Source organism: Euprymna scolopes, chromosome 4 (genome assembly GCF_053919585.1).
Source record: "Euprymna scolopes isolate OS-2025 chromosome 4, ASM5391958v1, whole genome shotgun sequence".
NCBI lineage: Eukaryota > Metazoa > Mollusca > Cephalopoda > Sepiida > Sepiolidae > Euprymna > Euprymna scolopes.
Genome location: NC_136485.1, coordinates 84,105,507 through 84,131,929, shown reverse-complemented (window position 1 = coordinate 84,131,929; position 26,423 = coordinate 84,105,507). Strand labels below are relative to the sequence as shown.

Below are 26,423 nucleotides of genomic sequence, written 5' to 3'. Positions count from 1 at the left end.
AGGCAAACATGCAAACATAGATACATAGATACATACATACATACATTTATATATTGGAAGCTGAAATTTTCGATCCAATAGATTAAATGCCCTTTATGTAAAATTTCAAATATTTAGACCAGAAATTGTCTGAGTAATTAGGTAGCGACCGCAGATGTCATTTTTTTTTAACATTGACCCCTATTATGACCCCTGAACTTTTCTTGTTTTGGGCTGAAATCAAGTTATTAAGTTAGATCTATGTCCAAGGAACCTATATCTAAAATTTCAATTTTTTATACCGAGAATTTTGGCAACCAATATATAAATGTATGTATGTATGTTTGCATGTTTGCCTAAAATTTCAATTTTCACAAGATCAGTATCGTTTTGAGTTCGACGCTTCAGACAACAAATGCGGAAAAATTGTCTAAAAACATTAATTTCTTCACCCTCAACTGGGCACATTTCTACTGGGAGGACTCGTTTTTTTCGCCGATATTTTCGAAAGTCCTACCCTCTTTTCGATTGTCTAGCCTTAATATAAACCTACGTAACTTTAGGGTTAAGGTGACCGTAACAGCAAAGGCAGTACTTTTCCTCCCTCACAGTATGGGATCGAGCCTGTCTTTCTACTACCACTTTTTTTTTTTGCTCAACACTCACTTCCAAACTCCCGGGAAACGCCGGGCACCCATGCTAGTTTGAAATAAAAATACTGTTTCAGAAAACGGGCTGAGTTTCAGTATCATACAGGCGCACATATATATCAACTTACTTGCTCTAGCAAAATTTACATCATTTATTAACGAGAAATTTTAGTAAAACTTTCTCATTATATCGATAAGTTAAGATATTCTTGTTTTTACATTTTATTTTATATCATGCAGGTGTCATTATATTTGCCTCCGACCAAGAAGTAGGCGAACTGATGTCAGCAGTTGCTCGCCGAAATGCAACTGGGATGTTTTCCTGGATTGGAAGTGATGGATGGGGAGGAAGAGCTATTGCTTTCGAAGGAAAAGAACACCAAGTATTATCATTATTATTATTATTATTATTATTATTATTATTATTATTATTATTATTATTGTTATTATTATTATTATTATTATTATATCTTTAATACTGTAATGTATAAATTGTTTACATGATCCTAATATATTACTGTTATTATTGCTACCTATTACATGAGTTGCTCATGCGTACATACACGCGTAGCACTACTACAGTCGGTACAACTGACTGATATTTAACAGTAAAGTTTTCTCACAAAAGTAATAATATTATGATTTTCAGCAGTAACTAGAACACATATGCTGATATTTTATCGTAAATTTTACTGATTATTTCTACGAAGTGTAAACAAAATATCACAATAATAAATAACAATCTTAAACATCCTTAGCTAGTTAGGAAATATACATTTATTCTATTTCATTTTATCTTGTTTTATTTTATCTTATTCTACAGAAAACAAGAACATTGTAGTAGATTTGTAAGAGCAGTGAAAAATTGAATCGTAGTATAACATAAGACAAACGCAAGATACTAAAAAATTTCCCTGAGGGTTTAGAACAGAGATTAAACGTGAAATCAAACAGCATTACTTGAAGTTGCGGAACAAATTAAATACAAAAAATAATGAATTAAATATTTTATTAATTCATAAACATGTCCGGTTTCAAGAAAGTTAAAGTTAAACAATTTTCACCGTAATGTAAAACAGAAATACGAAAAAATGGGCCCTTAAAAATTCATAAAAACGGTAGGCGGTTTATGAAAATATAATGAGACAGGTCACACTGCTTGATACCGTTAATACCAGGATGAAAGCATTTTTAGATCCATTATATTTATTTCAGTAAGTCTGACAAGATGCCAACCTCGAAAATCTTTAAACAATATAAAGTTTTAATTTGTTTAGTTGATTTAGAAATAATTGTAACATTCGAAACATACAAATATTATGTAATCTTCTTTTTATGTTATTTTGGCTTTTGCAAGTATATATATATATATATATATATATATATATATATATATATATATATATATATACATATATATATTAAGATACTTAAATAATTTATATTGTGTACCCTCTATTTTTAATTGACAAAAAAAAAAGACAATGTGCACATATTCCTATGTGTGCCGCCTACAATACACTACCAACCAACATTAAGAATAACCTATTCATATGTTTACAAAATTTCCTTGTATATATAATTAGAAAAATGTATATTATTACAAATTTCAATTAGATGACTTTTCCTACACGTGCCTTGAATTCACTTGAATTTTGGGACGGTGATTAGAAGCAATGCCATCAGAAACAATATTTCTATATTTTTGTTTCTGCGAACTTAAAATATCTCCATTTTTATCCATATTTGTCTTCACCTAATTAATTTTATTAAAAGAAAAACAACTTTCAAACTGTCTTTAAAGAATACAATGTGTCTATAATGTGATCTTTCGTGTGTTTTATTACTCAACGAAACACATGTGGATATACATCACAAAAACACATATAAAATATTATGAGTGCACATTAAATGAATCGCCTAGGGTAAGAATTATACGTAACGACATGTATAGGTATAGATTGGATGTTTATAGAAACTTATTGGTTCTACATATGCATACCTGTTTCAGCTCTACTTCATTTTGCGGGCAAGCCTCATCGCACCTCGTAAGATTTGAAAACAAAATACACATGATGACAACATATGAAAATTATGGGATAACCTTAAAACATTAAGCATTAAAAAAAGAGTTGAATATGCATACAGCCTAACACATACGAATATTTAAAATAATAAAGAGCAACTAAGTTCAAAAAGAAAAAAAAAAGAATTTGGGCGTGATTTTTTAAATAGGAAGAATCCGGAAAGTAGTTACAATGTTTCATTTCTTTGTATAATTAATGAGCTGTTATTCTACTGATGAGTCAGGGCTAAAATATTTAAAAACCGACACAATAATTATATTACTCCTTCTGCGCTTCTGGCAATTAATTGCACATTTTAACACGCTGAAAGAAATACACGGTACGATAAACAACATCTTTCAATTTTGAATATACAATTCTCAGCATTTATTTGTATCTAACTGTAGTTTTATTTTAAAAGTATCGACCTTCATAAAAATAAGGAATGGTATAAATAAACGGTGAAATATAATTTAATACTCACATTTTCACCTAAAACACACAAACACACACAAAACACACACACACACTATATATATATATATATATATATATATATATATATAGTACATATTTAATGATATGCATGTGTGCATATATAGGAATTTGTGGATGTGTCTACATATAAATGTAATCAATTATGTGGGTATATAAATCTATCTGCGTATACCCATAGGATAATGTGAAAATAGGAGAATGTATCACCGTGTAGGTGCTAGTATAAAAAAAGAACATAAGGTTGGTTTGTCTGCTGAATTAATAGCAAGAATCGGGTCTGGATATTAAAGTGCAAATAAGCTGATCATAAACCAAACCGAAGTCGAAACTAATATTGGATAGAAATCGAAATATGTCGAGAGGAAAGAAAAACTACCAAATACTTTAACTCATTATGTATTATAATGCAAACTCCCCTGTTCGATTAGCTTGTTTTTTCCTTAATTCCTTAATTTTCCCAACCACTCTTTTAAATTCCTTCTCGTCTACGTTTTTTTTTTGTTTTTTCTTATTTTTTCCTCATGATTTTCTCTTATAACGCGTTTATAAAGAACAACTCCATAACGTAGAACAGTTTTGATTTCCATATAAATAGCAGAAAAGATTTGGAGGCTGAATTTTTAATGAAATGCAGCATAGATATGTATGCACATATGTGGCTAATAATGTGTATAAAAAATAAGCCTATTAAAACTATGGTCTACTTGCAATTAGACCCCTTCATAATCTCCAGATTCGTAGTGAATTTATGCATCCCTCTATGTATATATGCATATATATTATACAAGAAATTGATTGAAATTTTAATTGAAAATAAAAATTATTGCGATGGATTGATTAACAGCTTTTATTTCTTTCTGGTTAGATTTTTCTTTTATTTTGTCATTCAGAAATTACTTCTTAGCGTGTAATTCCTTATATTTCACACTGTCTTTCGTTAAATATACGCCTTATATGCCAGTTAAGAGTCTCCTTTAGACATTTATACTAAAAGTCGTAAACGCAAATCACAATTGTGTAAGTAAAGCAAAATAAATAACAATATTTATAATTGCTAAAGATATTGATTACTGATTGTTTTTTAAGAGTTAGTCTTATTTTATTTTAAATGATTATTGATATGGTATATCTGTCCCCGTTCCTTCCTAGAAAATAGGATATATGCTTTTGTCATTTTTAGCGCTAATTTGGTTTTAAACTTCCGTATTCATATATCTTAATTGTGCGGGAAATTCATAGGATATAAATAGGTATTCGTCCTTCTGAAACCAATTCAAAAGTATCACATATTATAGTGCTCAATTCAGTGTATTATCTATTCTATTCTTGCGATATAATATATTCGTATTATTTAAAAAAAACTTCAACCTGAACTAGCGCCCATACTTACAAAACTGTTTAAACGTTGTCTTAAGGAGAATAGTTTCCCATCTCCCTGGAAAATTTCATCAGTATGCCCTGTATTTAAGAATTCAGGTGATCGCTCATCCCCCTCTCAGTATAGGCCAATAAGTCTCCTGTGCGGCATGAGTAAGTTGCTGGAATCTGTGTTAAATACAGAAGTAATCAACTCTCAACAAAAATAACCTTCTTAATGACACTCAATATGGTTTCCGTTCTGCTAGATCTACAGCAGATGTGCTTACAGTTATATCTCATAGGATAAGCAAATCTCTCAACGGGGGAAAGCTTTCTAGGACAATTGCTCTGTACATATCTAAGCCTTTGATAGGGTATGGCATAACGATTTACTTCATAAGATCTGTAGCTATGGTATAGCTGGAAATGTCTTCTCAATTATCAAATCATTTCTTTCTGATAGATGCATAAGAGTAGTAGTTGAGAGGCAAAAATCAGAAGCTAACAGTATTAATGCCGGTGTCCCTCAGGGGTCCATCCTAGGCCCAACTCTTTTGCTGATCTACATTGATGATTTCCAAATCACATCCTTACATCATTTGTAGACATTTATGCTGACGACACTACCATTTGTGGTAGCACATCTAAGACAGTAAACGACTAAGTTCTCTCCAATTCTCTCTCCTCTGATCTTGAGCACGTAGTACAATAGGGAAAGGAGTGGCTGGTTACTTTTAATGCATCTAAAACCAAGCTTCTCTCTTTATATCATCAACATTCTGATCCACATCTGGCATCAATTGAAATGAATGGCTCTCGTCTTCAGTAGACCTCGTTTTGACAAGCTTGTTGGCTTGACCATTACTCCTGATCTTAAATGGAACACGTACATCAAATCTGTTGCCAAGGCCGCTGGAAATATGGTGGGATCTTTCTATCGATCCGGTAGATATCGCACTGCTGATGCAATTCTCTATCTATATAAGAGCCAGGTACGTCCAAGAATGGAATACTGTTGCCACATCTGGGCAGGAGCTGCTAGAAAGGACTTGTCCTGCCTTGATAGAGTTCAAAATACACTTCGTAGCCTCGTAGGAGATGCCCTTTTCTGCAAACTCTATCTCACAGAAGTGATGTTGCGAGATTGTCTCTGATGTATCGTAATTTACATGGAAAGTGTTCGACTAAGCTTCAGTCTATTGTCCCCCCCTCGCCAAACTTTCACAAGAGACACTCGTCTAGCTGTAAACACTATCAATAATTCGCTCACTCTTTATCTGTGCCTAAACCTAAACGTAGATTCCATGAACAAAGCTTCTTTCTTAGAATTGTCTTCCGTTTTCCTGCTTTCTGGCTGACTACAATATGGTTGTATTCAAGTTTAACGTAAATAAATTCTTGATGAGCTGTTCCATATAAGTTATCAAATTTACCAAATTTTCATTACTAATTATTACTATATTGTCCAATTTCTTCTGTACACTCTTTAACCCTTATCCTTGAGTGGTCTCTTGGCCTTAAATAATGTGTTTATGCCTATGTAAAAAAGTTGTTTATTATATATTAGTCACTTTATTTAATCTCACACAAAGATTTGAACATTTTAACGTATATTTGTTCGTTATATATAGTTGGAGATTAATGTAACATTTGCCATATTGCTTTATCATCATCATTCCTCAATCTTCATTATGCGATAGTTCAACTTCATATCACCCTCGCATGTATTACACCATTGCTTTTATGGTCTCATGTATGTTCAATTGTCATACATACAAAATCTTTTATAAATTAATATCACACCTCTTAATTTTTATATGAGGTCATCTTTTCTACATCTGAATAATTTTGAGAGAGTCATTTTTTATTGATAGTTTATATTATTAATAAACATGTGCAATACTAACAATAAATCTTAGAGTTATAGAAAAGAACGTGTTTCGCCCAAGAGCTTCAACTAACATATTCAACTTTAAAAGCGTTAATAAGAAAGCAGATCTGATAAAATCTTCAGTATCACATTAAAGTCACTTTCCGAAAAATATGAATCTATCTTTTTCAACACAAACACATAGCTAATTCATATGTCTGGTAGTTTTCTTAAGTATTTTTCGAACTCATCCGATAAGTATCGGAATTCGACAAAATAGCGTTTTACTCTTTCAACCCAAAAGAATATTTTTACGAGGTAATATTTTTCGTTGCACCGGAAAGAGAGATGATACAATCTCAGCAAATCATTTTTATTTTTTAAATATCATAATTAAGAGAAATAGCTTAATGGTAGATCATTCAACTACAGATCAAATTAATCCACCTGTTGCATACTAGGTGTTCATATTAGAGGGAGAAAGTGGGTACATTTTACTGAGTGACAGGGACATGGAATATACGATGAGAGGGGGATAGAAGATAGATAGACGAGAGATACATTTATACAGTGAATGTTTCTATAACATATATTTTAGAGATGAGGATTATCAGTTTTTTTATCACAGGATGGTACATTCATTACTTTTTGATAGAGAGGGAGACACGTTTCTCAAGGATGGGGTTTATACACAAAGTCCATTATTACGATGAGTAGACACAAAGTTCATATAAATGATTCACAATAGCTTTGTTTGTTGAGAATGAAACAACACAAGACGCATTTACAAAATGATGACGTCTTTTATTTCCTCAGCCGGTAAATGAGTTCACATCAAGGAATTCAAAGTCAATACATGATTTCAACTTCTAACCCTTCGCTTCCAAAGGGGGATTCCTTCTGACTGGACTCTCTTGTCTGACCCTGTCTGTCGACTCTGTCGTCTCCGCGTTCTGTTCTAAAACTAGCCCTATATTAAGAATTCATTTCCCCATGATGGCATGCACATGTTCGAGAATGTGCCTGACTCACGTTGCCCTGAACTCTCGTGCACTATTCACACATGTCTGCGAACAAGAATTTTCTAACCTATTTTTGGTCTAACCTATTTTTCAATATGTTTTTCATTTTATATTGTGCGCTTTTAGATAAACTTATTTGAATTCAGTTTTCATAAATAGAATTAAATCATCAAATTCCTTTTTCACAATATTGTTTCTAAACAATCGAATTCCTTTTAAAACAAACATATCTCCTATTTATTTTAAAACTAACAATCGGAATTATCTTGTATCTTAATTCCAAACCTAACTTTCCCGGTTCGAATAATATGTCTCCTATCTCATTTTTACTTACAAGAAAAGGGGACTTGTTCTTGTAACACATGTTTTTTTCTTAATGATTATTACAATGAACTATAAAAGAAGAGTACCATTTAAAATCGCCACAAATCATTTCTTCGTTTTTACAGTTTTAAATTAAACATTAAACAAGGATTGATCTTCCAAGGCATTCATAATTTAGTCCAAATATCAGCTGACGTATATTGTAAACAAAGACAGATGGGATTTGATAAACGATATGATTATATTTATTAATTAGTCCAGCGGGAAAAAATGTATACGTAATATATAACAATCTATAGAGAAGTGGCTGGATTATAATACATACGAGATCAGCATAAGTTTAAATATCATGTATAAGCGGAGTGTACGATCGGACAACGCCGGGCTTCCAGCTAGTTTATTATAAACAAGGAGTAATTAACTACTATACTGAAATTAGATTTAAAGCGATTACCTATGCTGGTGAGTTGGACAGTGTGCTAGTTTTCACATGACATTTAATGCTTAGCATGAGAATATAGTCAGGGAAATAAAGAGCACATGAGGACATACAAACGCAAAAGGTCTAGTAAAAAAGATAATACAATATTAGATCTACGACATCCACAAAAGCTGTTATTTTTCTGCTATTGATATGCATCGGTGGATTTACGTTGTAGGCGTACACATATATTTCGTTAAAGTGCATTTCATAAAAGCACGTTTAAAACAAGTAGATAAATGCAGCAATGCAGCAATGCGGCGATGTTGCAGGAACTTTATCTACTTAGCCAGTGCGATATATATTGCGTATTTTTTTTTGTATTTAACCCAAAAGGAAAAGGGTAACAGTGATAACCCAGATCAGACTTAGCGCCAATTGTCTACGAATAGACTAATGAAAGCTTTATCAACATATACGACACGAACAATTGCGTGAAAAGTGCTTTAAGGAAAGACTTCACACAGTTTTATATGAACGGATTCAAGTTCACTTTAAAATTCAAAGATAGAATATTGGTAAATCTTTTATCAATTATAAAAAAAATATGACAGTATTAAATGTATTCATGATAATAATGTTTCGAATTTTTTACATTTGTTCTGACTTAATATATTCTGAATTACGTATTTGTCTTTACAGCAGTGTCAAGACAAATTTCAAAACATTTTGTTAATATTTAACTTCAGAATAATTTTAAATAAAATAGACCGGTAAAGTGTTTAAGGTGTTTACATGTGTTGCAGTTTGATAGGGAGCTAATACCTGGGCAGAATGTACTACGTAAGTGCGTTTCTGTCTGAAAAAAAAACGGAAAAACATCACTGCATCTTTATTTCGTTAGACGCAATATGTTGTAGGCTACTGACTTGTAATGAGGATTAATTAACCAATTGTTTGATTGAAGGATAAAAATAGTTCGGTTCTTGTGTAGACAATAAATTGATCGAATAATTTAAAGAAATAGACGAAAAGATACAAGAAAAGAAATAACATGAATGTGCGTTTTATATGACATGAATGTGCGTTTTATTCACGACTAGGACATTCCGCTGATTTATGATTTTTTCTGCCGAATGTTCTGTTCCATGAAACAATGTAAAACGTAACGTACATCATTTATTATTTAGAAACGTAAATGCGAAGAACACTAAAGGAAAGTATCCGTTCTCATTATAGTTTGAAAACAATAGTATCATTAATAATAATGCTCCATAATTACTTTAGATTGGTTCATCTATTAATCTATTTAAAAAGATCTCTAATTTACAAAAAAAATATTGTTTCATGCCAAAAAAATATTTATGATTTTTCAGCAGCCGAGAAATATTTCCTTTTCTTTGATTTGTCGATTTTTCTGGTAAAGTGAGTGAAAAACGCTGTATACTAGGTCAGCAGTTTTTACGTGATTGGTAATTATAGAGTATTAAATTCACCTTTCATCTGATTCATATAATGTTAGTATGTAACAAATTAGAATGCTGCAGTTAATTTTTTTTGTGTGATGATGTTATCTGCCTGATAGTTAGGGAAAGGGCCTTTTAATTAATTCCCAAAACTGCTGTCCTTCAAGCAGGTGTAAAATACTGGGACTGCTGCATTGTTCTTTTGTGTATGGGGTGTGAATTATGCAGAAATTTCTGGTAGGGATTCTCCATGCCATATTAATGGGAACTGTTAAGGCTTTCCCTTTTAATTGGTCTATGAATGCATTTTTCCTTTACTTTCTCTTTTGGTCTTTTTCTGGCCTCCACGATCTCATTAACCTTCACGATGTCTTCACTTCTCTTTACATACATACGTATTATTCAGTTGACTACAACATTGTCTCTTCAAGTCAACATAGTAAGTTTTTGTAGTGCCATGTCCTTAAATTTCCACCGAATATAGACTACTACGCTTTTATCAGTAACCACCGTAAAGCCTTTAAGCATTTTTGGTTTTCATCTTTGATTAGTAGTTAGTCCATTATGATGGCTTTTATCCTTAATTAGTAGTTAGTTTATTATAAATAGCAGAGAAGAGTCGTAAAAGGAGTTACTCGCGGCAGACACATAACCCTTCTCATAATTACTCGCTACTGTTGATTAGTAACTTATTATAGTCTCTGTTTCCATTCCCAAGTCTTGCAGAATTTGATATAAAACCGACAATCTCCAAAGCAGCTGCCAACCAAGTGATAGCTTTTTTCTGTTTTAAACTGATTTTTCTTGATCGGCGTGGGTTCCGTGCCATCTTCATCTTTTATATAGTAGTACGGAGCAGGTATAAGTTCTGAAACCATTTCTTCTATTCTCAAGAGTTCTTACGCCTCGAAATCTTGTCATCAAAATTTGCTACAATAGTTTTAATGAAGCAGAGAAAGTTAGCTATGAAGTCGGCAGACTTCTGGTTCGACACAAAGGAAGCCCCATCCCAGATACATAAATTTTCCATCAATATTACCGGCTTTGTTTAAAACTTATCTTAACCTAGACATAAATCTCTCTCTCTATCTCTCCCTCTCTTAAAGCTCGTTAGCTTTGCATCGAGAGTCCTGCTTAGTTTGCTCGTTGACTAAGTACAACTACTCCTTTATTTATCGATTTTTCATACATTATAACTGTTTATTGGTTTTAGTCGTTCGAGTCTCTGAGTGTATTTGACAAATGTTTTTATATCAGTTATCTGTATAGCATACTCCCAGTTATCGATCTCACGAAAAAAGCATCCCGGATAAGTTGTGTAGATTTTCCTGGAAGTTCTGTATTTCACGCAAATACATATTCCTCTACTAGTACCCGGCCAATTTTTAACTATTTTGTAACTGCAACTGTGAAAAAATAAATTCATAGCCTATTTGACTTAGCTACATGAACATGATACATAAGACTGTTTTCAATAAGTTTCTAGACCTTTATTGTATAGTCATTAAAAATGTTCATTGACTCTTGAAAATCTAGGATGTTATTTCTATAAATATTATACTTGACTAATTTTTAATGGTTTCATGTTTTAATAAACAACTACAACAGGAGTTAGAATACGCCTTACAGAAGCCTGTTGTTCACCGCTGATAAATTTCATGAATGCAACCTGGACGTGATGATACTTTAGAAAAACAATATGCCATAAAAGTATGTTTTAAACTTAGCAAAATGTCTCAGAAACGTACAGAATGCTTCAGATAGCTCGTGGATCATCTAGAATCTATTTTTAAGAAACAGAAGTGATTAAAAGAAAATACGAAGCCTGCGAGGGATAGTGAAAACTGTGGGAGAAATAAGGAAGTTCTAACACCGGAGTTTATTAGCCAAATCAAGAATTTTATGAATAGCGACCGTCGTGTGTCTATAGAGACAATAAGTGCCCAATTTGATATCAGTGAGGGAAGTGTATACACACTTATTCGTAAGGAACTGTAGATGCAAAATATTTGCATGAAGTTTGCTCCACGGGTGCTCAGAGAAAATCAGAAAGTACTACCTTGTCATGGGCATCAAGATTTTATTCAATCTCCCTATAGTACAGCCCTTGCTTTCTTTGACTTTTAATGATTTCCTAAGCTCAAAAAAAAGAGGCTGTGAGGAGGGTCATTTACACACCCGGGCGAGGATTATATGAGGCTTTCACAAAGTTCTTGAAACGGTATAAAACGTGCATTGTAGCCGGAGATTACTTCGGAGGGGTCTTAAGTTTAATGGGTAGTATCAATAAAACTGCTCATACGATACAAGTCGGGAAACTTAATGAAGGAACCTTGTAGTATCGTTTACATCGTGTCTTCTAACATACTATCCAAATAGGTATTCGGATAGGAAGGATCACTATGCATCCATGTCTACATTTACAGGGACGCAGATATTTGAGACCAGTCTCGTTGATCTGATGAGAAAATGTATATTCTCAAACAGTCCCGCGTCAGTCCTTATAGCACAGCCTATTTTTGAATTGAAAAGTGCATTCCGAGCTCTAATGAAATCTAGGTTTGTCGGACACGCCACCAATGTGCCCCAGACTCGAGAATAGTAGACTCATTGTCGAGGGGTACCAAGACATGAACCGCGACATAACGAAACGTAAAATGTTTGCGAGAAATATAAAAAACACAAACTATCATCAGCATCCCTCTGAATAAGGTTGACGAACATTGAAAGACTAAGTTTCATAAGTAAGGATGGGTCCTTAATTCTGTAATTACCATATGCTGAAAATCATCAAAGTCTCTGACGAAACGAAGTGCATCCTTATGCTTGCAACAACACTCATTGCCAGGGACAATCTGTGTACACACCTTAATCTATTCGTATTCGTACTAGCCAAACTCAGCGTTATAGACTTATATGATAATATATCTCACCTGTTTTTCCTATCTGCCGGCTATTGTTCGGTGGCACTATACGTCAGATTAATGTGGCCACGTACCTGGAATCCTGCCTGGTGCTCACAGTGTTTCTACGTCTAGGAAAAATCAGCATTAACATCCCGGAAGTTGTCACAAAAATGAACATGAGAAGTAGGTGGGGTATTGAACTATTCAGACCTCTGATTGTCGAAGTTCTGAAATGCGTTTAAAATTCTTCCTCTGTCAAAAGGATGTCCGCGCCTACAGACAGGGAAGCAAACCTATGCATGTTATTCCCCTTTTAAAAGAAAATCATTTATTTCTCATTTCCCCGTAAGAACAAGAGACATACTGCCTTTTCCCCTATTAACCGATTCATTGCGGGGCGGTGTGTGTATGTTGAGGATGAACGATGTGCGTGTAAGCGTATGTTTTAGTACGTGCGGTTTGTGTTCTGGTATGCAGAATGCGTGTGTGTGCTTAATGTGAAATAGTATGGGACTAGCTAGTTATTTTCTTAGACCCATCTTTTTTCATTGCCGATTTTTTTCTGTGATTGGTAGTTTGTTTTCGACTATGCAATTCGTCTTTTCTGTAAATACTATTTTAGTTTGTTATTTTAGTTGTTGCTTTGGTTGAAGCAGTTTTTCAAGTAATTACTACTTTTTTTTTTCAGCGATTGCTGCCATTTTACTGCTGCTGTTACTATTAAGCGAATGAATAGGTCGAGGCAGCAGTTGTTGATGCGTTATTTCGTCTTCAGTCCAGCTATTATGCTGCCTCTCACAAAGGGTTTGCGAACTATGCGAATTAAGCTAAAACCAAAGTTAGAGAAGTGCAAGTGGCTTCAGTATCAGGATTTTAGCAGCCTGTAACGTAGCTTAGGGTAAGATATAGGGTGAGGTTTTGATAAGTATTTTGATAAACATTTTATTTTACTATGTGGCATTGCTTGGGGCAAAAGCATCATTGTTTAAACGGTTTTTCACCACCGCTGTCATTTTGCTGCAATGTTGAGATTTGTCATGTGCCTAACAATTCCATTAAGTTCGAATCTTTTGAAGCAATATTTCTGTAAAATGTTACAAGGGACAATCATCTAGGAACAAAACAAATGCCATGGTGCATGCTCGATTATCTACTGTTCCTATTTACAAGGCCTCCCCACGGGACAGAGTTAGACACCAGGGTCGTTTTTTAACGTGCAGAAAAGGAACAAATATAAACATTGTCTCAGTCGTGAAGGATTTCGCCTCCACTGACAGAGAACAAGAAATTGAAGTGCATCATCTGAAGAACATATACTGCATGTTGATCTTGTTCCGAAGTTGTATTTCTTTACGTAAAACACTGCGTGTAGACATCTTTTCATTTAAGCTGTTTTTTTTTGTTTTTTGTTTTTTACGCGGCCACCATGATTTGGGCTACTTTAGAGTTGTCTATTGGGTCCGACCCTGTTTTACTTCGGTCAGATCGTGTATTTTCGTTTTTGTTTTCCTTTTTTAGTTATATCCCATTAGGGGAGCTCCGGATAAGGAACTAAACATTACGGAAAGGAGCCCATGGTGGCTTGTTATAGGGGCCATGTGCTCCATTCCGATTCGTTGTTTGTTCTAATGGAATTTACAGACCTTGCTCTTCTTGCCGCGATTGTTGCCTGTGATTACGGCAAGGTAATATCTCGACTCTAATTAAGAAAGACAGATAAAGATAAATAAAGAGTTCTGAATGTTGCTAGCAATATAAAGAGTGACACAAAACAGTGTAGAACTAACAAAGAACGATAGCTGGTGTTTTCAAGGTCAAAGAAACATATACTACACTTTGAAATATTTCATTATTGCAATAAAACGTCTTGTACATTATTAGAAAATTATGCACAAAACAAATAGGTTGAAGAAATGACTGTTGTTTCTCCTTTTTTCGCTATAACTGGAAAATGTATATTATACTCTAAACTATAATAATCAATTACAATAATACGTGATTTACTTTAGGCGTCGTTCTACTCAATATGTGCTGAATAGTTAAAGTATTACTGAAAATAAATACATCTAGATACAGTAATTTCATTAAATACAACAGTTTGTTATTAGCTAAGAGACTTACATGATTATTAAACTTCATTTTATTGTTTGGCGTTATTAAAAAAATACTATTTACAGAGCGAACAACTAAAATTATCACCCTAGAAAAGACGACATGATTCCACTACCATTTGATCAAACCGGTTTTCGTCTTTTGTTTTAGGCCCTCTACTAATTGCTCAGTTGTGTACAAATCCCAAGTGCGATATTAGCTTTCTGCGGTCACTGACACAATGTTCAATGAGCTAAAACGAAGATGCGCCGCTGCACGACCCATGTTCTCTTACGAGCAAAGTTATAACAACAGGATCATTGCCAGCACCCTCAAAATAAACACGCAGGTTGGCACAACTCAATGAACTTTCAGGCTACTTTTATAGTTTTGATGTGGTTTCAAGTCAGGGTTACATCATGCAACATCACATCTTTAAAATAGGCTTGAAAGTCAACACCAAAATGTACCTGGATGTGCTGAAGATTGGGGTGATCCTTTGGTGCAATCAGGAAGCCGCTGGCAGACTCTGTCGTAGCAGCAGTACTCCGCGCCGACCCACGAGTCCCAAAAGGTTCAGGTTGGCTTCGGCTGGAGTGCTACGATTCTCCTCTCTTCCCCACAAGCTGCACCCTATGGGCTACTTCGTTTGGTCATACGTCAAGAACATCACAGACATGATCCACCACAACAATAAAGCCAGCTTGATCGCAGCCATCCACCGTGTATTTGCCAGCTTCCTTCGGCGCTAATAAAAAAAACATTCGTCAAGTACCAAACCCGTATCGAGGCGTTAATTAAAGCGAAAGGCTTTAATCAACGAATTGAATAGATGTCAGCTCTTAATTTTTTAATGATCATTGCATTTTTTAATAGTCTTAATTTTTGAAGTCATTGAATAGATGTCAGCTCTATTACATAGTCGAGTTACCTGAATTGATTTTTTCAATAAAAGTATTATAATTTATATATGGTGTTGTGTTATTTAGGGCGACACATTATTCGGTCAACTACGCATTATATATTTGAATGCCTGTTAAAAGTGTACACTTTACTCGGACGTTTTAAATCCCCCCCCCCCATAAATGATGCTCTATTTTGCATTAATCTGTAAACTATTTTTTCGGATATGTCGTTCTTCGTATAGAGATAAACCTATGCAGTATATGTAAACCTGTATTTAATAATCATTTCATAAACTACTTATATTTTTCTTGTTCAAAAGGGTCTGTGTTACCTCTTAGTTATCATGTCTTTCTAGCAATTAATTTGTTTGTTTTTGTTTTCTTTTGCAGGTGTAACGCTTTTTCCATTGAATGTTATCAGGTCCTTAGCCATAGTTTTCTTTATTTGAGTGTTACAGTATTATATGCACGCTCACCAGGATATCATAGTCTTAGTCAAATATTCATATGCAACCGGAGGAATTATATTTTTGCTCGTTATTAAGAGAAACTGCTACGCTTGCGGAAACACACAGGTCATAATTAATGCAGTTGTCACTAGCTGTAAAGTATCTAGTATAATAAGAAAAATATCAAAACAAGAACTTTTCGATATTCCTACTTTGATGTTATTTCCTAAGGGAATCTAATGATTCTCACTGCTAATTAGAAAAATGTATATTTTAATATTTTTCTCACAAACTATCGGGCGATATTTGCGACTTGTTCACGTGCGTCTAGTCGAACTCTGGGTTCTTTGTTAGTACACGACGTAGGAAAGCGTATTACCTTTGTCCATGGATTAACTAATATGTTATGAATTTCGAGTTCGATATAATTTATTAGATTTCAAAAATACGCATCTGAAGGTGGTTGCAGAATACATCATCGGAGACTTTATGTGGATAGCATTCAAAATGAGAACAGTCAGAATTGTGATTTTTATGAAGATTTCAATGTGTGCCATTCTTTGGTTTCCTGGCACCAACCTAGTGAGAAACTGACAAACTATGAAATCAATTCCTCCCAAACTTTTAGGTCCCCCAACAAAAAGAATGGTGGACCTGTAAATTCACCCTTGTCCGTTCGTCCGTTCGCCCGTTTGTCTGTCCGCACTTTTCTTAATAACTACGCTTAGGATTTTGTTTTTAATTTTGCACAAAAATTAAACATGATATGAGTAAAACAAACGAATTTTTCGGGAAAGCTCCGGTTGCGCCCACCTTATGGGTGCCTCTTTGGTTAAAATGGCTAAGATTGACACTTTTGTGCTTATTAAAAGAAATTTATGCCTTGGATTTTTATAAAACTTTCTGAAAGTTGTAACTAACTGATTTGTATATAAATTTGGTTGTCTACACTTCGCGATGACTCGAGGGTGTGCCTCTTTTAGAGCTAATAAAGCCACTCCATTTTAGGACGGTTTTACCATATTTGTCCAAAATTTTCAGTGCACGTTTATTTATTAGCAGTTTCACACGGTGCTGAACTCAGATTTAAATCAGCTTGGGAACTTTAGGGACTAAGCAAACTACACCGTTTGTTCATTTTTTTTACCAGGATTTGATGTTCCCTGGGAACTTTTGGGGGTTAATGAGGAGGGATTGCTGAACTTAGTCATTTTTATGCTTCGTTCACTATGTAATAACAGGGGGCCATGCATGCTTCACTTGTTATGTTAAAAAATATTTCTGAAAATCCAAAATAATGTATATAAACTTAAACTGATTAAAATGTTCACATTATAAACTGAGATTTTAAATTTTATTTTTCTCACTTTTGAATTTTTTTGTTTTATTAAATACATTTTGCTTGAAAGCGGTGGATACACGTTGTTACATATTTCATAATGAGTATAAATTCCAAAATAAGGGAAAATGATCAAGTAGCAAAAAAGTACAAGAAAATAATAGGCTTAAAATTTAGATTGTTTTTTTAGTTAATGCATTTCAGGTGAAAACAAAATTGAGTACAGACCTGAACTATCGATATCAGTACACTAATATTATGGTGTATGATTTAGTATAAAAATACTTATAAGGAAAGAGAGTACATGTAAAGATTAATGATTCTTTTTTCAAATACTTCATTTCGAATGAACATATACACTTACGTGTCATGTCGAAAATTACATGATTTTTTAATATCACGAAAATGATATAGTAGAAAAATAATTACAAGTAAAACTGAGGTGCTTTTGTAGATTCATGATGTGTGAATCTAACACATTTAAGGTGAAAATATTATTTCCCATTTGTTAAAATAAATAATAGGTACTTTCTACTTACATTATTAGACTTCAAATAGATAGATAGATTAGATTAAAACAAATAGTAGGTACTTTCTACTTGCATTGGTGAGATTTGTGTTATCACTTATTTTAAAATATATTCTCAGAACTAAAAGTTGGGTACAATACATTACGTTTCAAACTGCAAAAAAAGGTAATCTTAAATAAAAAATACGATAATTGTACAGGATTCTATCATACAAAGAATAAACAAAGTGTTATTCATTACGGTCGTATAACAAAATCTCACGTAAAATAATAAACCAGTTTTATTTTTAATGAGAAATAATCTACTTCTACCAAATTCTAACAATATGATAAAATAAAAAAGGTATTGCCCTTTACAATAAAAGTTCGTCCAACAGAAAACACGGAAAATTAAGTAGTTTTATATTTAAATAAGAAATAAGGCGCTTGTACCAAACATTCCCAAATGAAAAAAACAACAAAATCTTAACTGTGTCAGAAAAATTAAACGTCGTGCAACACAACGTCGTGCAAAACCATCGAATAATTTTGCTTTTGTAATATCAAATAGGGTATTTTTGCGGAATTTTAGCCGTGAAGTAAATAACAAAATTGTACTCGGTACGGAGACTAAAGGTCGTACTACAAAAATATCGTAAAATTAACAACCAGATATATTTATAGGAACTAAGATACTTATACATATAAAAAACACATAATATTCTAACAAGTGACGAAAAATACTGCATTAAAAATTACGTATAATCATCGATAAATGTTATTTTTACATAGGCAAATATTTTTATTTATTTAATGTCACTTCTAGAGGCTGGGTAAAACATGGTTTTAATATTGCTCTGAACATCTTCCTCGTTTTCTTTAATGTTTCAGTAGTCCTCTGATGATTTACCATGCTTCTATTTGTTTACTGCATATTTAAAACACATAATTTCCTTACTGTTAAATGAAGGCAAATATGATTTTGCTAGCGTTTTTTAGGGGGGGGTCTTATAATTAATGATTACAGTTACGTTTTGTTTTTTCACGACTCACTAAATTACTGTGTTACGTACAGTCTATTGCACTTTTAAACAATTATGAAAAGCTTGTGTTTCTATTACACATTACTAAATAATAGATACGCGCAAATGTACATAGCATAAAATAAATCTAAAGCAAATTTAGATTCATGTCATATTATATGTTAACACATTATTTGTAAAGTTTATAAATGTGCACTTTGAATATTAGTGCATTTAAAATTACATCTTGTAACTAATTATTATGAGTCATTTTCATGCTATACAAGAAATGCCTTTCGTACTGACATAAAACAGTCTCCAGGCAGTCTAAAAAATGAAACTGTTTTGACGTCCATTAGATTCAGTTAATCCAAATGACTTTTGCCAAAGCTGTATATATTTCCACGTAATGTTTTATTTTAATTGTTTTAGTCTGCTTGTTTGTCAATCTATTTCACTTTTTTGACAGATCCTATGCGGATAGTGTTCTACTTTCGTATGGAAGTCAGTTGTGGTATGGGACAGCGAACTGTGTCATATGCCATACGTTCAATGCAGATTGAGGGAATTATACGGAACTCTATCATAATACAAGATTAATTGTAAAAGATTTTCTGGAAACTCACGGGCCAATTCGCCTGACATTTTGAATGATTTTTTATTATAAGTTTCAGAAAACTTAGCATTATGGTATTCGTTACATACAATAGCAATTTTTATATAAATCATTCATTTTTTAAACTTTGGCCATTTTATTGGGCAATGAAGTTTAGTTTCCTCTTATCTCCCACAGTATAATGATTGCGATATATATATATATATATATATATATATATATATATATATATATATATATATATATATATATATTAGCAAAAATACCCATGGTTGACTGGGTTCAAAAACAGCCTACAAAAATGGACTCTGATTTATGAAAGTACCATATGTTATGAAAAGGAAGGGTTATAAAGCGAAAGCTTCGAATTCGAGGGTATCAAAACCAAAGCCAAATAGTATGAAAGTAAAAATAGATAAGCCCCATAATTTATTATACCATACCTGTTCACACTGAAACACTTATCACAATATTCTGTGGATCTATATTAAAAAACCTTGTTAAACTTTGTGACATATTCCCATTCTATGGAGGTCAGGCGTGAACGAACACCCCATAATTTTATTATACCATATTTCTTCAAACTGAAACATAATTATCAAAGTATACTTACGCAGATAGATATGAAAAGTCTTTATTAAAGTCTGTGCCTATTTCCATTCTATGGAGGCCAGGCGCGAACGCAGACCCCACAATTTTATTATACCATCCTCATTTAAGTTAAAACATACTTATCAAAGTATTGTTATGTACATCTATACCAAAAGCACTTGTAAACGTTTTTTTTTTATTTTTAACTTTTTTATTTCCATACTTTGTAGACCAGGCGCGTATGCAGACCCAAAAATTTTTATGAGTCATCATTATGCAAGATCCAACATACCCATTCCTTTGTCTCGATACATCTTCTATCATTATATGTAATCAGTTTTTTTTTAAATAGTCAACCATATAGGAGCCGATTCATGACCAGACACACACACACACACATACATACACACACACAGAAGTGCAGCTTTATATATATATATATATATATATATATATATATATATATATATATATATATATATATATATATGAATGCTAGACGGAACAAAAACATTTATTGGTATATATAGTTTATAATTCGGAGTTCTAAAATTATAGATATATGATATTAAACCATAACCGAAATTACAAGGCAGATACCAACATTATTTATATGAGTTTTGTTCCAAATAATGCCTCCTGTTATATTCTTCCAAAATGGAATAGAAGTGGTTGCAAATTGCATTTTTATAACTACTAAACCACATGCATTTATGAAAAGAAACTTTCATCCATATGTTGCACATATTACAGATGTGAGATTATGAGAACACAACATCCCTCACGGATTTGCCTCATGAAGGGAGATGCATAATTGAATTCGTGGCAAAAGTACATTGAAATTTGTACTGGGCTTACACAGCCGTATTTGTTAGAGTCTTTTTGTCGAAGTTCACCAACACATGTCTGATATTAATTATTACATGGGACAGTATAAACTATTGTTTCATCCAGACATATTTTGTTATTTTTTGATTTATGTATGTGATATATTGTATTTATGGTAATAGTTTATTGTAAATGTTTCTAATATTTTTTTATTGGTTTCGGTAATTAAAAATTGTTTGTTCTATAAGGAATGGTTAAGTGTATATGATGTTGTTCATTTTATTTGGAAAAATATTGTTGGGTTATTTTTTTTATTAATGTGATATATGTGATATATATATATATATATATATATATATATATATATATATGTTTTAAGTGGATTTATTATGCATTTCAAGTTCTGTCTCCTGTTAAGTCCAAGCTAATATCTAGGGGAAGACACGCAACATATATTGAAAAAATAAAAGAAGAGTGTAAAGAGAAAAATAAAAGAATTTATTGAACAGACAAACAATGAAAACAAATATTTACTAGAAAAATAATTAAGGGAGATAAACCTAGTTTTAGGTTTATCTAGGTTTTATAGTGTGTATAGTTGGAGAAATAATAATATTCCATTTTGGTCAGAATATAAGATAAGTAAATCAATATTTACAAATAGTCCAGTTTTTTGTGAGGGTGTTTGCAATTGTCTTGTTTCAGAAATTCCTCATCCCAGGAAAAATAGGCCGTAGTCATAAATAATTTAAAGCACGCCTGAAAATAGCATACCATCTCAGTTTGATAACTAATGTTATGGAACAATTAGCGTCTATTTATTGTCGTTGTGCGTGGAGTGTTCTAGGATCTTTAAAATGAAACACTACGACTTGGAACTTTTTGGAGCTGTCGTAAAAAGTACACTTTTCTGTTGATTTTAGAACTCTCCAGAAACGTTTAAAAGGAATCTGTTTTTCAATTTTCTAATTGTTATTTAATATATTTTAATAGTAAAATTATATATTGTATTATATAATATATTTTATATTGTACAATGTATTGTATATGATTATACAGTATGAGATAATTTATATTAGTATTTATATTTATACATTTTATGTATATGTTATATTAATATTATAGATTATATAATTATTTATCGAAGATATTGCAATTCCTTTATATTCAAAGATAAAAATGTCCACTTATGACACTTCTAACTCCAAAGAAAATGTTTGGAAATATAGATTTTGAAACCTTTAGCTTAGAACTTATATATACTTACGTATATTTTATGTAAAACATACATAAAATAGACACTTTATTTTAATATTGAAATATACATTGCCGTAAAATGTTTGTATTATCTACTTCTGTAAAATGAATTTCTAATATTAGAAAATACGCAAAGAATAAGTTTTTTTCAAAGATTTTGTCATTGTTAATTTTTTTTTTTTTGTTTCTGTGAATGGAAAAGTTAAGTATAGATACATTCAATACATATACAATTTAAATGTGTTCATTTCAAATATTTTGTCTGTGTTAATTTACATTAATACAGGCAATAAATATATTTCCTAATCATCCAATTCGTTTCTTGTTTGTGAGTGTGTGTATTTTTTGTTAATCGTCTGTTTCTTGAAAGATAAACTTATGCGCTAGACCGAACATTAAAATAGAGTTGTCTCTTTTCTTTTATGTGTGTTCTTATAATCTCGGAGGCCTCTGATTTTTATTGAATGTTTTCGTAAGAAAGTGAATAGATTATGATCAGTGCGGATTAAAATAGGATGTACAGTACCATTAAGATAAAAGTACATAGTGTTGTAGGGTATACAACAAAACCCAACAATCTTTTTCGATAGCGGAGTAATTCTTTCGGTAGTTGTTGAATTTCTTGAGAAATATCTAATAATTTTATCAATGGCTTCATCATCTTTATGGATAAGAATTCCAGCTATGCTCACATTACTGACATCAATTTGTAATCTTAATTTTCTCCAGAAGTCTGGAGTTGCAAGAGCTGGACCGCTAATGAGAGTAGATTTTACCTTATTAAAATATTCCTATAGAATTCGCTCCATTTGTATTTTTAGGAGATTATTGACAGGAATTTCCATCTTTGCAAAATTCTTAAAAATCTGCATTAGAACTTCGCCAAACAGAGAAATCTCATTAGTTGTTTTTTATTTGTTGGAATACGATATTTTATGATAGCATCCCCTTTTGCCGAGATAGGTTTCACCTGTCCCTGATCGATAGTATGACCCAAATAAAAACTTTTGCGTGAATGTATACATTTTCGCTTATGTGTAAACATAGGTTAGTTACTTCTTGTTGTAGAAATACATCTTACTTATACAATTACATCGTCTGTGTAAGCCTCACACCTAATAATATCATGTACTATCGCATGCATCATACTCTGAAATGTTGCCGGTGTATTTTGAATTACGAATGACATAACTTAGTATTGAAAAAGATCATCTGGAATGATGGATTGCTGGGATATCTTTCGACTCGGTGATTTTAGGTACCTGGTAGGAACCTTTCATCAAGTCAAAATTGCTGACATATAACTTGATGTTGTTAATACAATCATCAATTCAAGGAATTGAAAACGAGTCAGTTTTTGTTATTTCATTAATTTTACAAAAATCACTTACGAATCTGTAAGTTCTATCATGTTTTGGTACAAGAATACTCCATTGACTGTTGTTTGGTTCTCTTATATCATTTTTGTATATTTCCTCAAGTATTAAAGCTTGTTTGGATTTATCCAATAAAAATGCTGTTTGATTGTTCTTAAATTCCCACAAATATATTTACTTGCAACCGTTGTTTTTATTGGGCTATCTGGAAAAAATATCTGAACTCACTGACCAAAGCACATATATCTTTGCTCTTTTCATATTAAAGATGTTTCAATTTTTCATTTAGATTAAATAGGATTTTTTTGTTTTTTTTAATTGACAACTGAAACCTTTGCCTTTCTTTTTAGTAACTATATTTTTTCATTTTTGCCATATTCTTATCAATGTAGGATTTTAGCGTATTAATGTGGCAAATTCTGTTTCTCTTTCTCCGATCTGGAGAGCGTATGATATAATTTACTTACTCATATAATCTACTTTCATATGGTCCAAAATATCTTGCCTACATTGAATGATTCGTAATTGGCAAAAACTACTTAGATGTTATTCTTCACTTGAAAACTACGATGTCTATCGTATCTAACTTATAATTTAATTTGAGCGTTTGTTAGATTTCCTTGCGCTCTTTTTAAAGTATTCTATATTTTTTCTTAAAATTTGACACATATTCTACGAGATGTATATCATATTGTTCACGCAACCATTTTTCTTTTAAAAACTTTGACGAATCTCTTACTGTATGGCCAAAATAAAGTACAAATGGGCGACAACCAATTGATTCTTCAACGGCTCTTATCACAGCAAACAATATAAAATGAATTCCATCGTCCCAATCCTTTTTTATATTCGAAAAAGCTTTTTTCATCATGGATTTTATTGTCTGATGAAAACGTTCAAGAACTCCCTGTAATATGGGGTGGTAAATATTATATTTGCACTGTTTGATGGGCATTTCATCCATTACATGTTAGCATAAACCAGATATGAAGTTCGAACCTTGGTTTGATTGAATAGCTGATTGAATCACAACTAAACAAAAAATAGTAAAGGATTTAACGATAGTTTTAGTCTTATTATTTCTTAGATGAATAACTTCTGGAAAATGGGTCGATATACACAGAATTGTTAGTAGATATTTGTTTCCGTACTTTTTTGAGAGAACCAACACAATCAATTAACACTCAACTACATTATTCCTAAAATGCTAGAATAGGTTTAAGATATTCAGACACAGATCTTTTGATTTGGTTTTCTAACCACCTGGCAGGTGTTACAAGAGTTATAAAAATCTATGACATTTTTTTTTTTAGATACAACCAGTAAAAGTGTTTTAATTTTTTATCATATGACTTGTTTATTCCTAAATGCCATGCCATTATTATTATGGGTTATGTTGAGTATTTCTTGTCCGTAAACTTTTGGGACCACTTTTTGGTTTACGATTTTCTCCTCCCAACTCTGTATATTCTGATTGGCTTAGCTCTGATAATTTTCTTATTCCGAAACTATTTCTCCACTTTATAAACGAACGGTTTCTAACATTAAAACATGCCGTCACGAAGAGACACATGATTTCGCCAGGCGCCAAGTTCATTAAGTACATGTAAAATCGGAAAATAAAGGAAAGAGAAAATTATTAAACGAAGGTTCAGTAACCAGTTTAAAAGACGCTATCCACTCTAAGAATCTTTCTCATCGTCATCGATGTCGTCGTCAAAACAACAACTTGATAATTATACTATCGTTTTGCAATCGATTTTTTTACCATTGAACACACCTCCTAATATAGAATGGAATGGAGTTCTCTTTATTTTTTTACTCCAGTTTGCATAATGGCTTTCGCAAATTTTAACATTCTGCTTTTTTTATAGCTAAACGTGTCCATTAGCTGGTCCGCATTGGAGTTGTCAGATAATTATAAATATATAGAGCTCAAATCGTTCAGAAAGAAAGGTGAATTTCCAAATTGATGAGTACAGCCAAATTTTCACACACACAAAAAAAAAAAAAACAAATTGAAAAAAAAAACAAAGTGGGTGTATCTAAATATATAAACGTTTATATATTTTTCCCGTCATTATTTTTTTGCGTGCGTGTTTAGATTGGTGACGTTTCAAATCGGTGCATTTCAAATATATATTAAAGAGTGTCGTTCCCAAATATTGGGTTCTTTTCGGGGAAAATAGAAAATACCGAAGTTTATTTGTTCTTTTGTTTACTTTTATCATGCGATTTAACGACATCTACAGTTTTTCGGGCATTCTTAAAATGAATATCGCATGTAAAATTTTCGCCGACAAATAGTTTGTATTTTATAACGTTATGCTTTCCGACGCCAAGCTAAACAACGAACGTGCATAGTTTGTTTTGTTTATGACAAGACTATGTGTTAGCAACAATTGTATATATATATATATATATATATATATATATATATATATATATATATATATATATAATTCGTTTTCAGAATACCTGAAAAGCAATACACGTCGTAAAATTAAAGATTAATGTGAAAGGCGGTGAAGAACAACTAATTGACCTTTTTGAGCAATACATTTTCCTTTATTAATGCATTATTAAAGTTGTTAACTCTGAGCTAAATTAAAGAGGGTAGCTCCAAAATATTTGCGTTTATGTTATGGAAGTTTATTTAACGAAATAAAAGCAATTTATTTTTGACAAGTTTATTGTTTTATGCAATATATTACTTTTTTCAACTATTTTTTACGTACTATTATCGATTAGAATTTCGGCTTACTAGGAAAGGCTGGACATTTAAAAACTTGGAAGGGAGGGGTTTTTGACATACAACGTGTATATATAAAAGAAACTATATCTTTAAAGGTTTGTAAGGTGAACTTTTTTGTGTCAATG

The 26,423-nt window shown here is 32.2% G+C and overlaps 1 protein-coding gene across 2 annotated transcripts in view; it reads left to right on the top strand.

The window, feature by feature from the left end:
- Positions 1 to 26,423, top strand: part of LOC145268573 (metabotropic glutamate receptor 3-like) — a 1,374,385-nt gene that overhangs the window by 1,121,460 nt on the left and 226,502 nt on the right. For both annotated transcript variants that reach the window (XM_080124032.1, XM_080124035.1), the window contains one exon: positions 870 to 1,012. In XM_080124032.1, the coding sequence (XP_079980158.1) occupies positions 870 to 1,012 (143 nt within the window). The remainder of the gene's footprint in view (positions 1 to 869; positions 1,013 to 26,423) is intronic.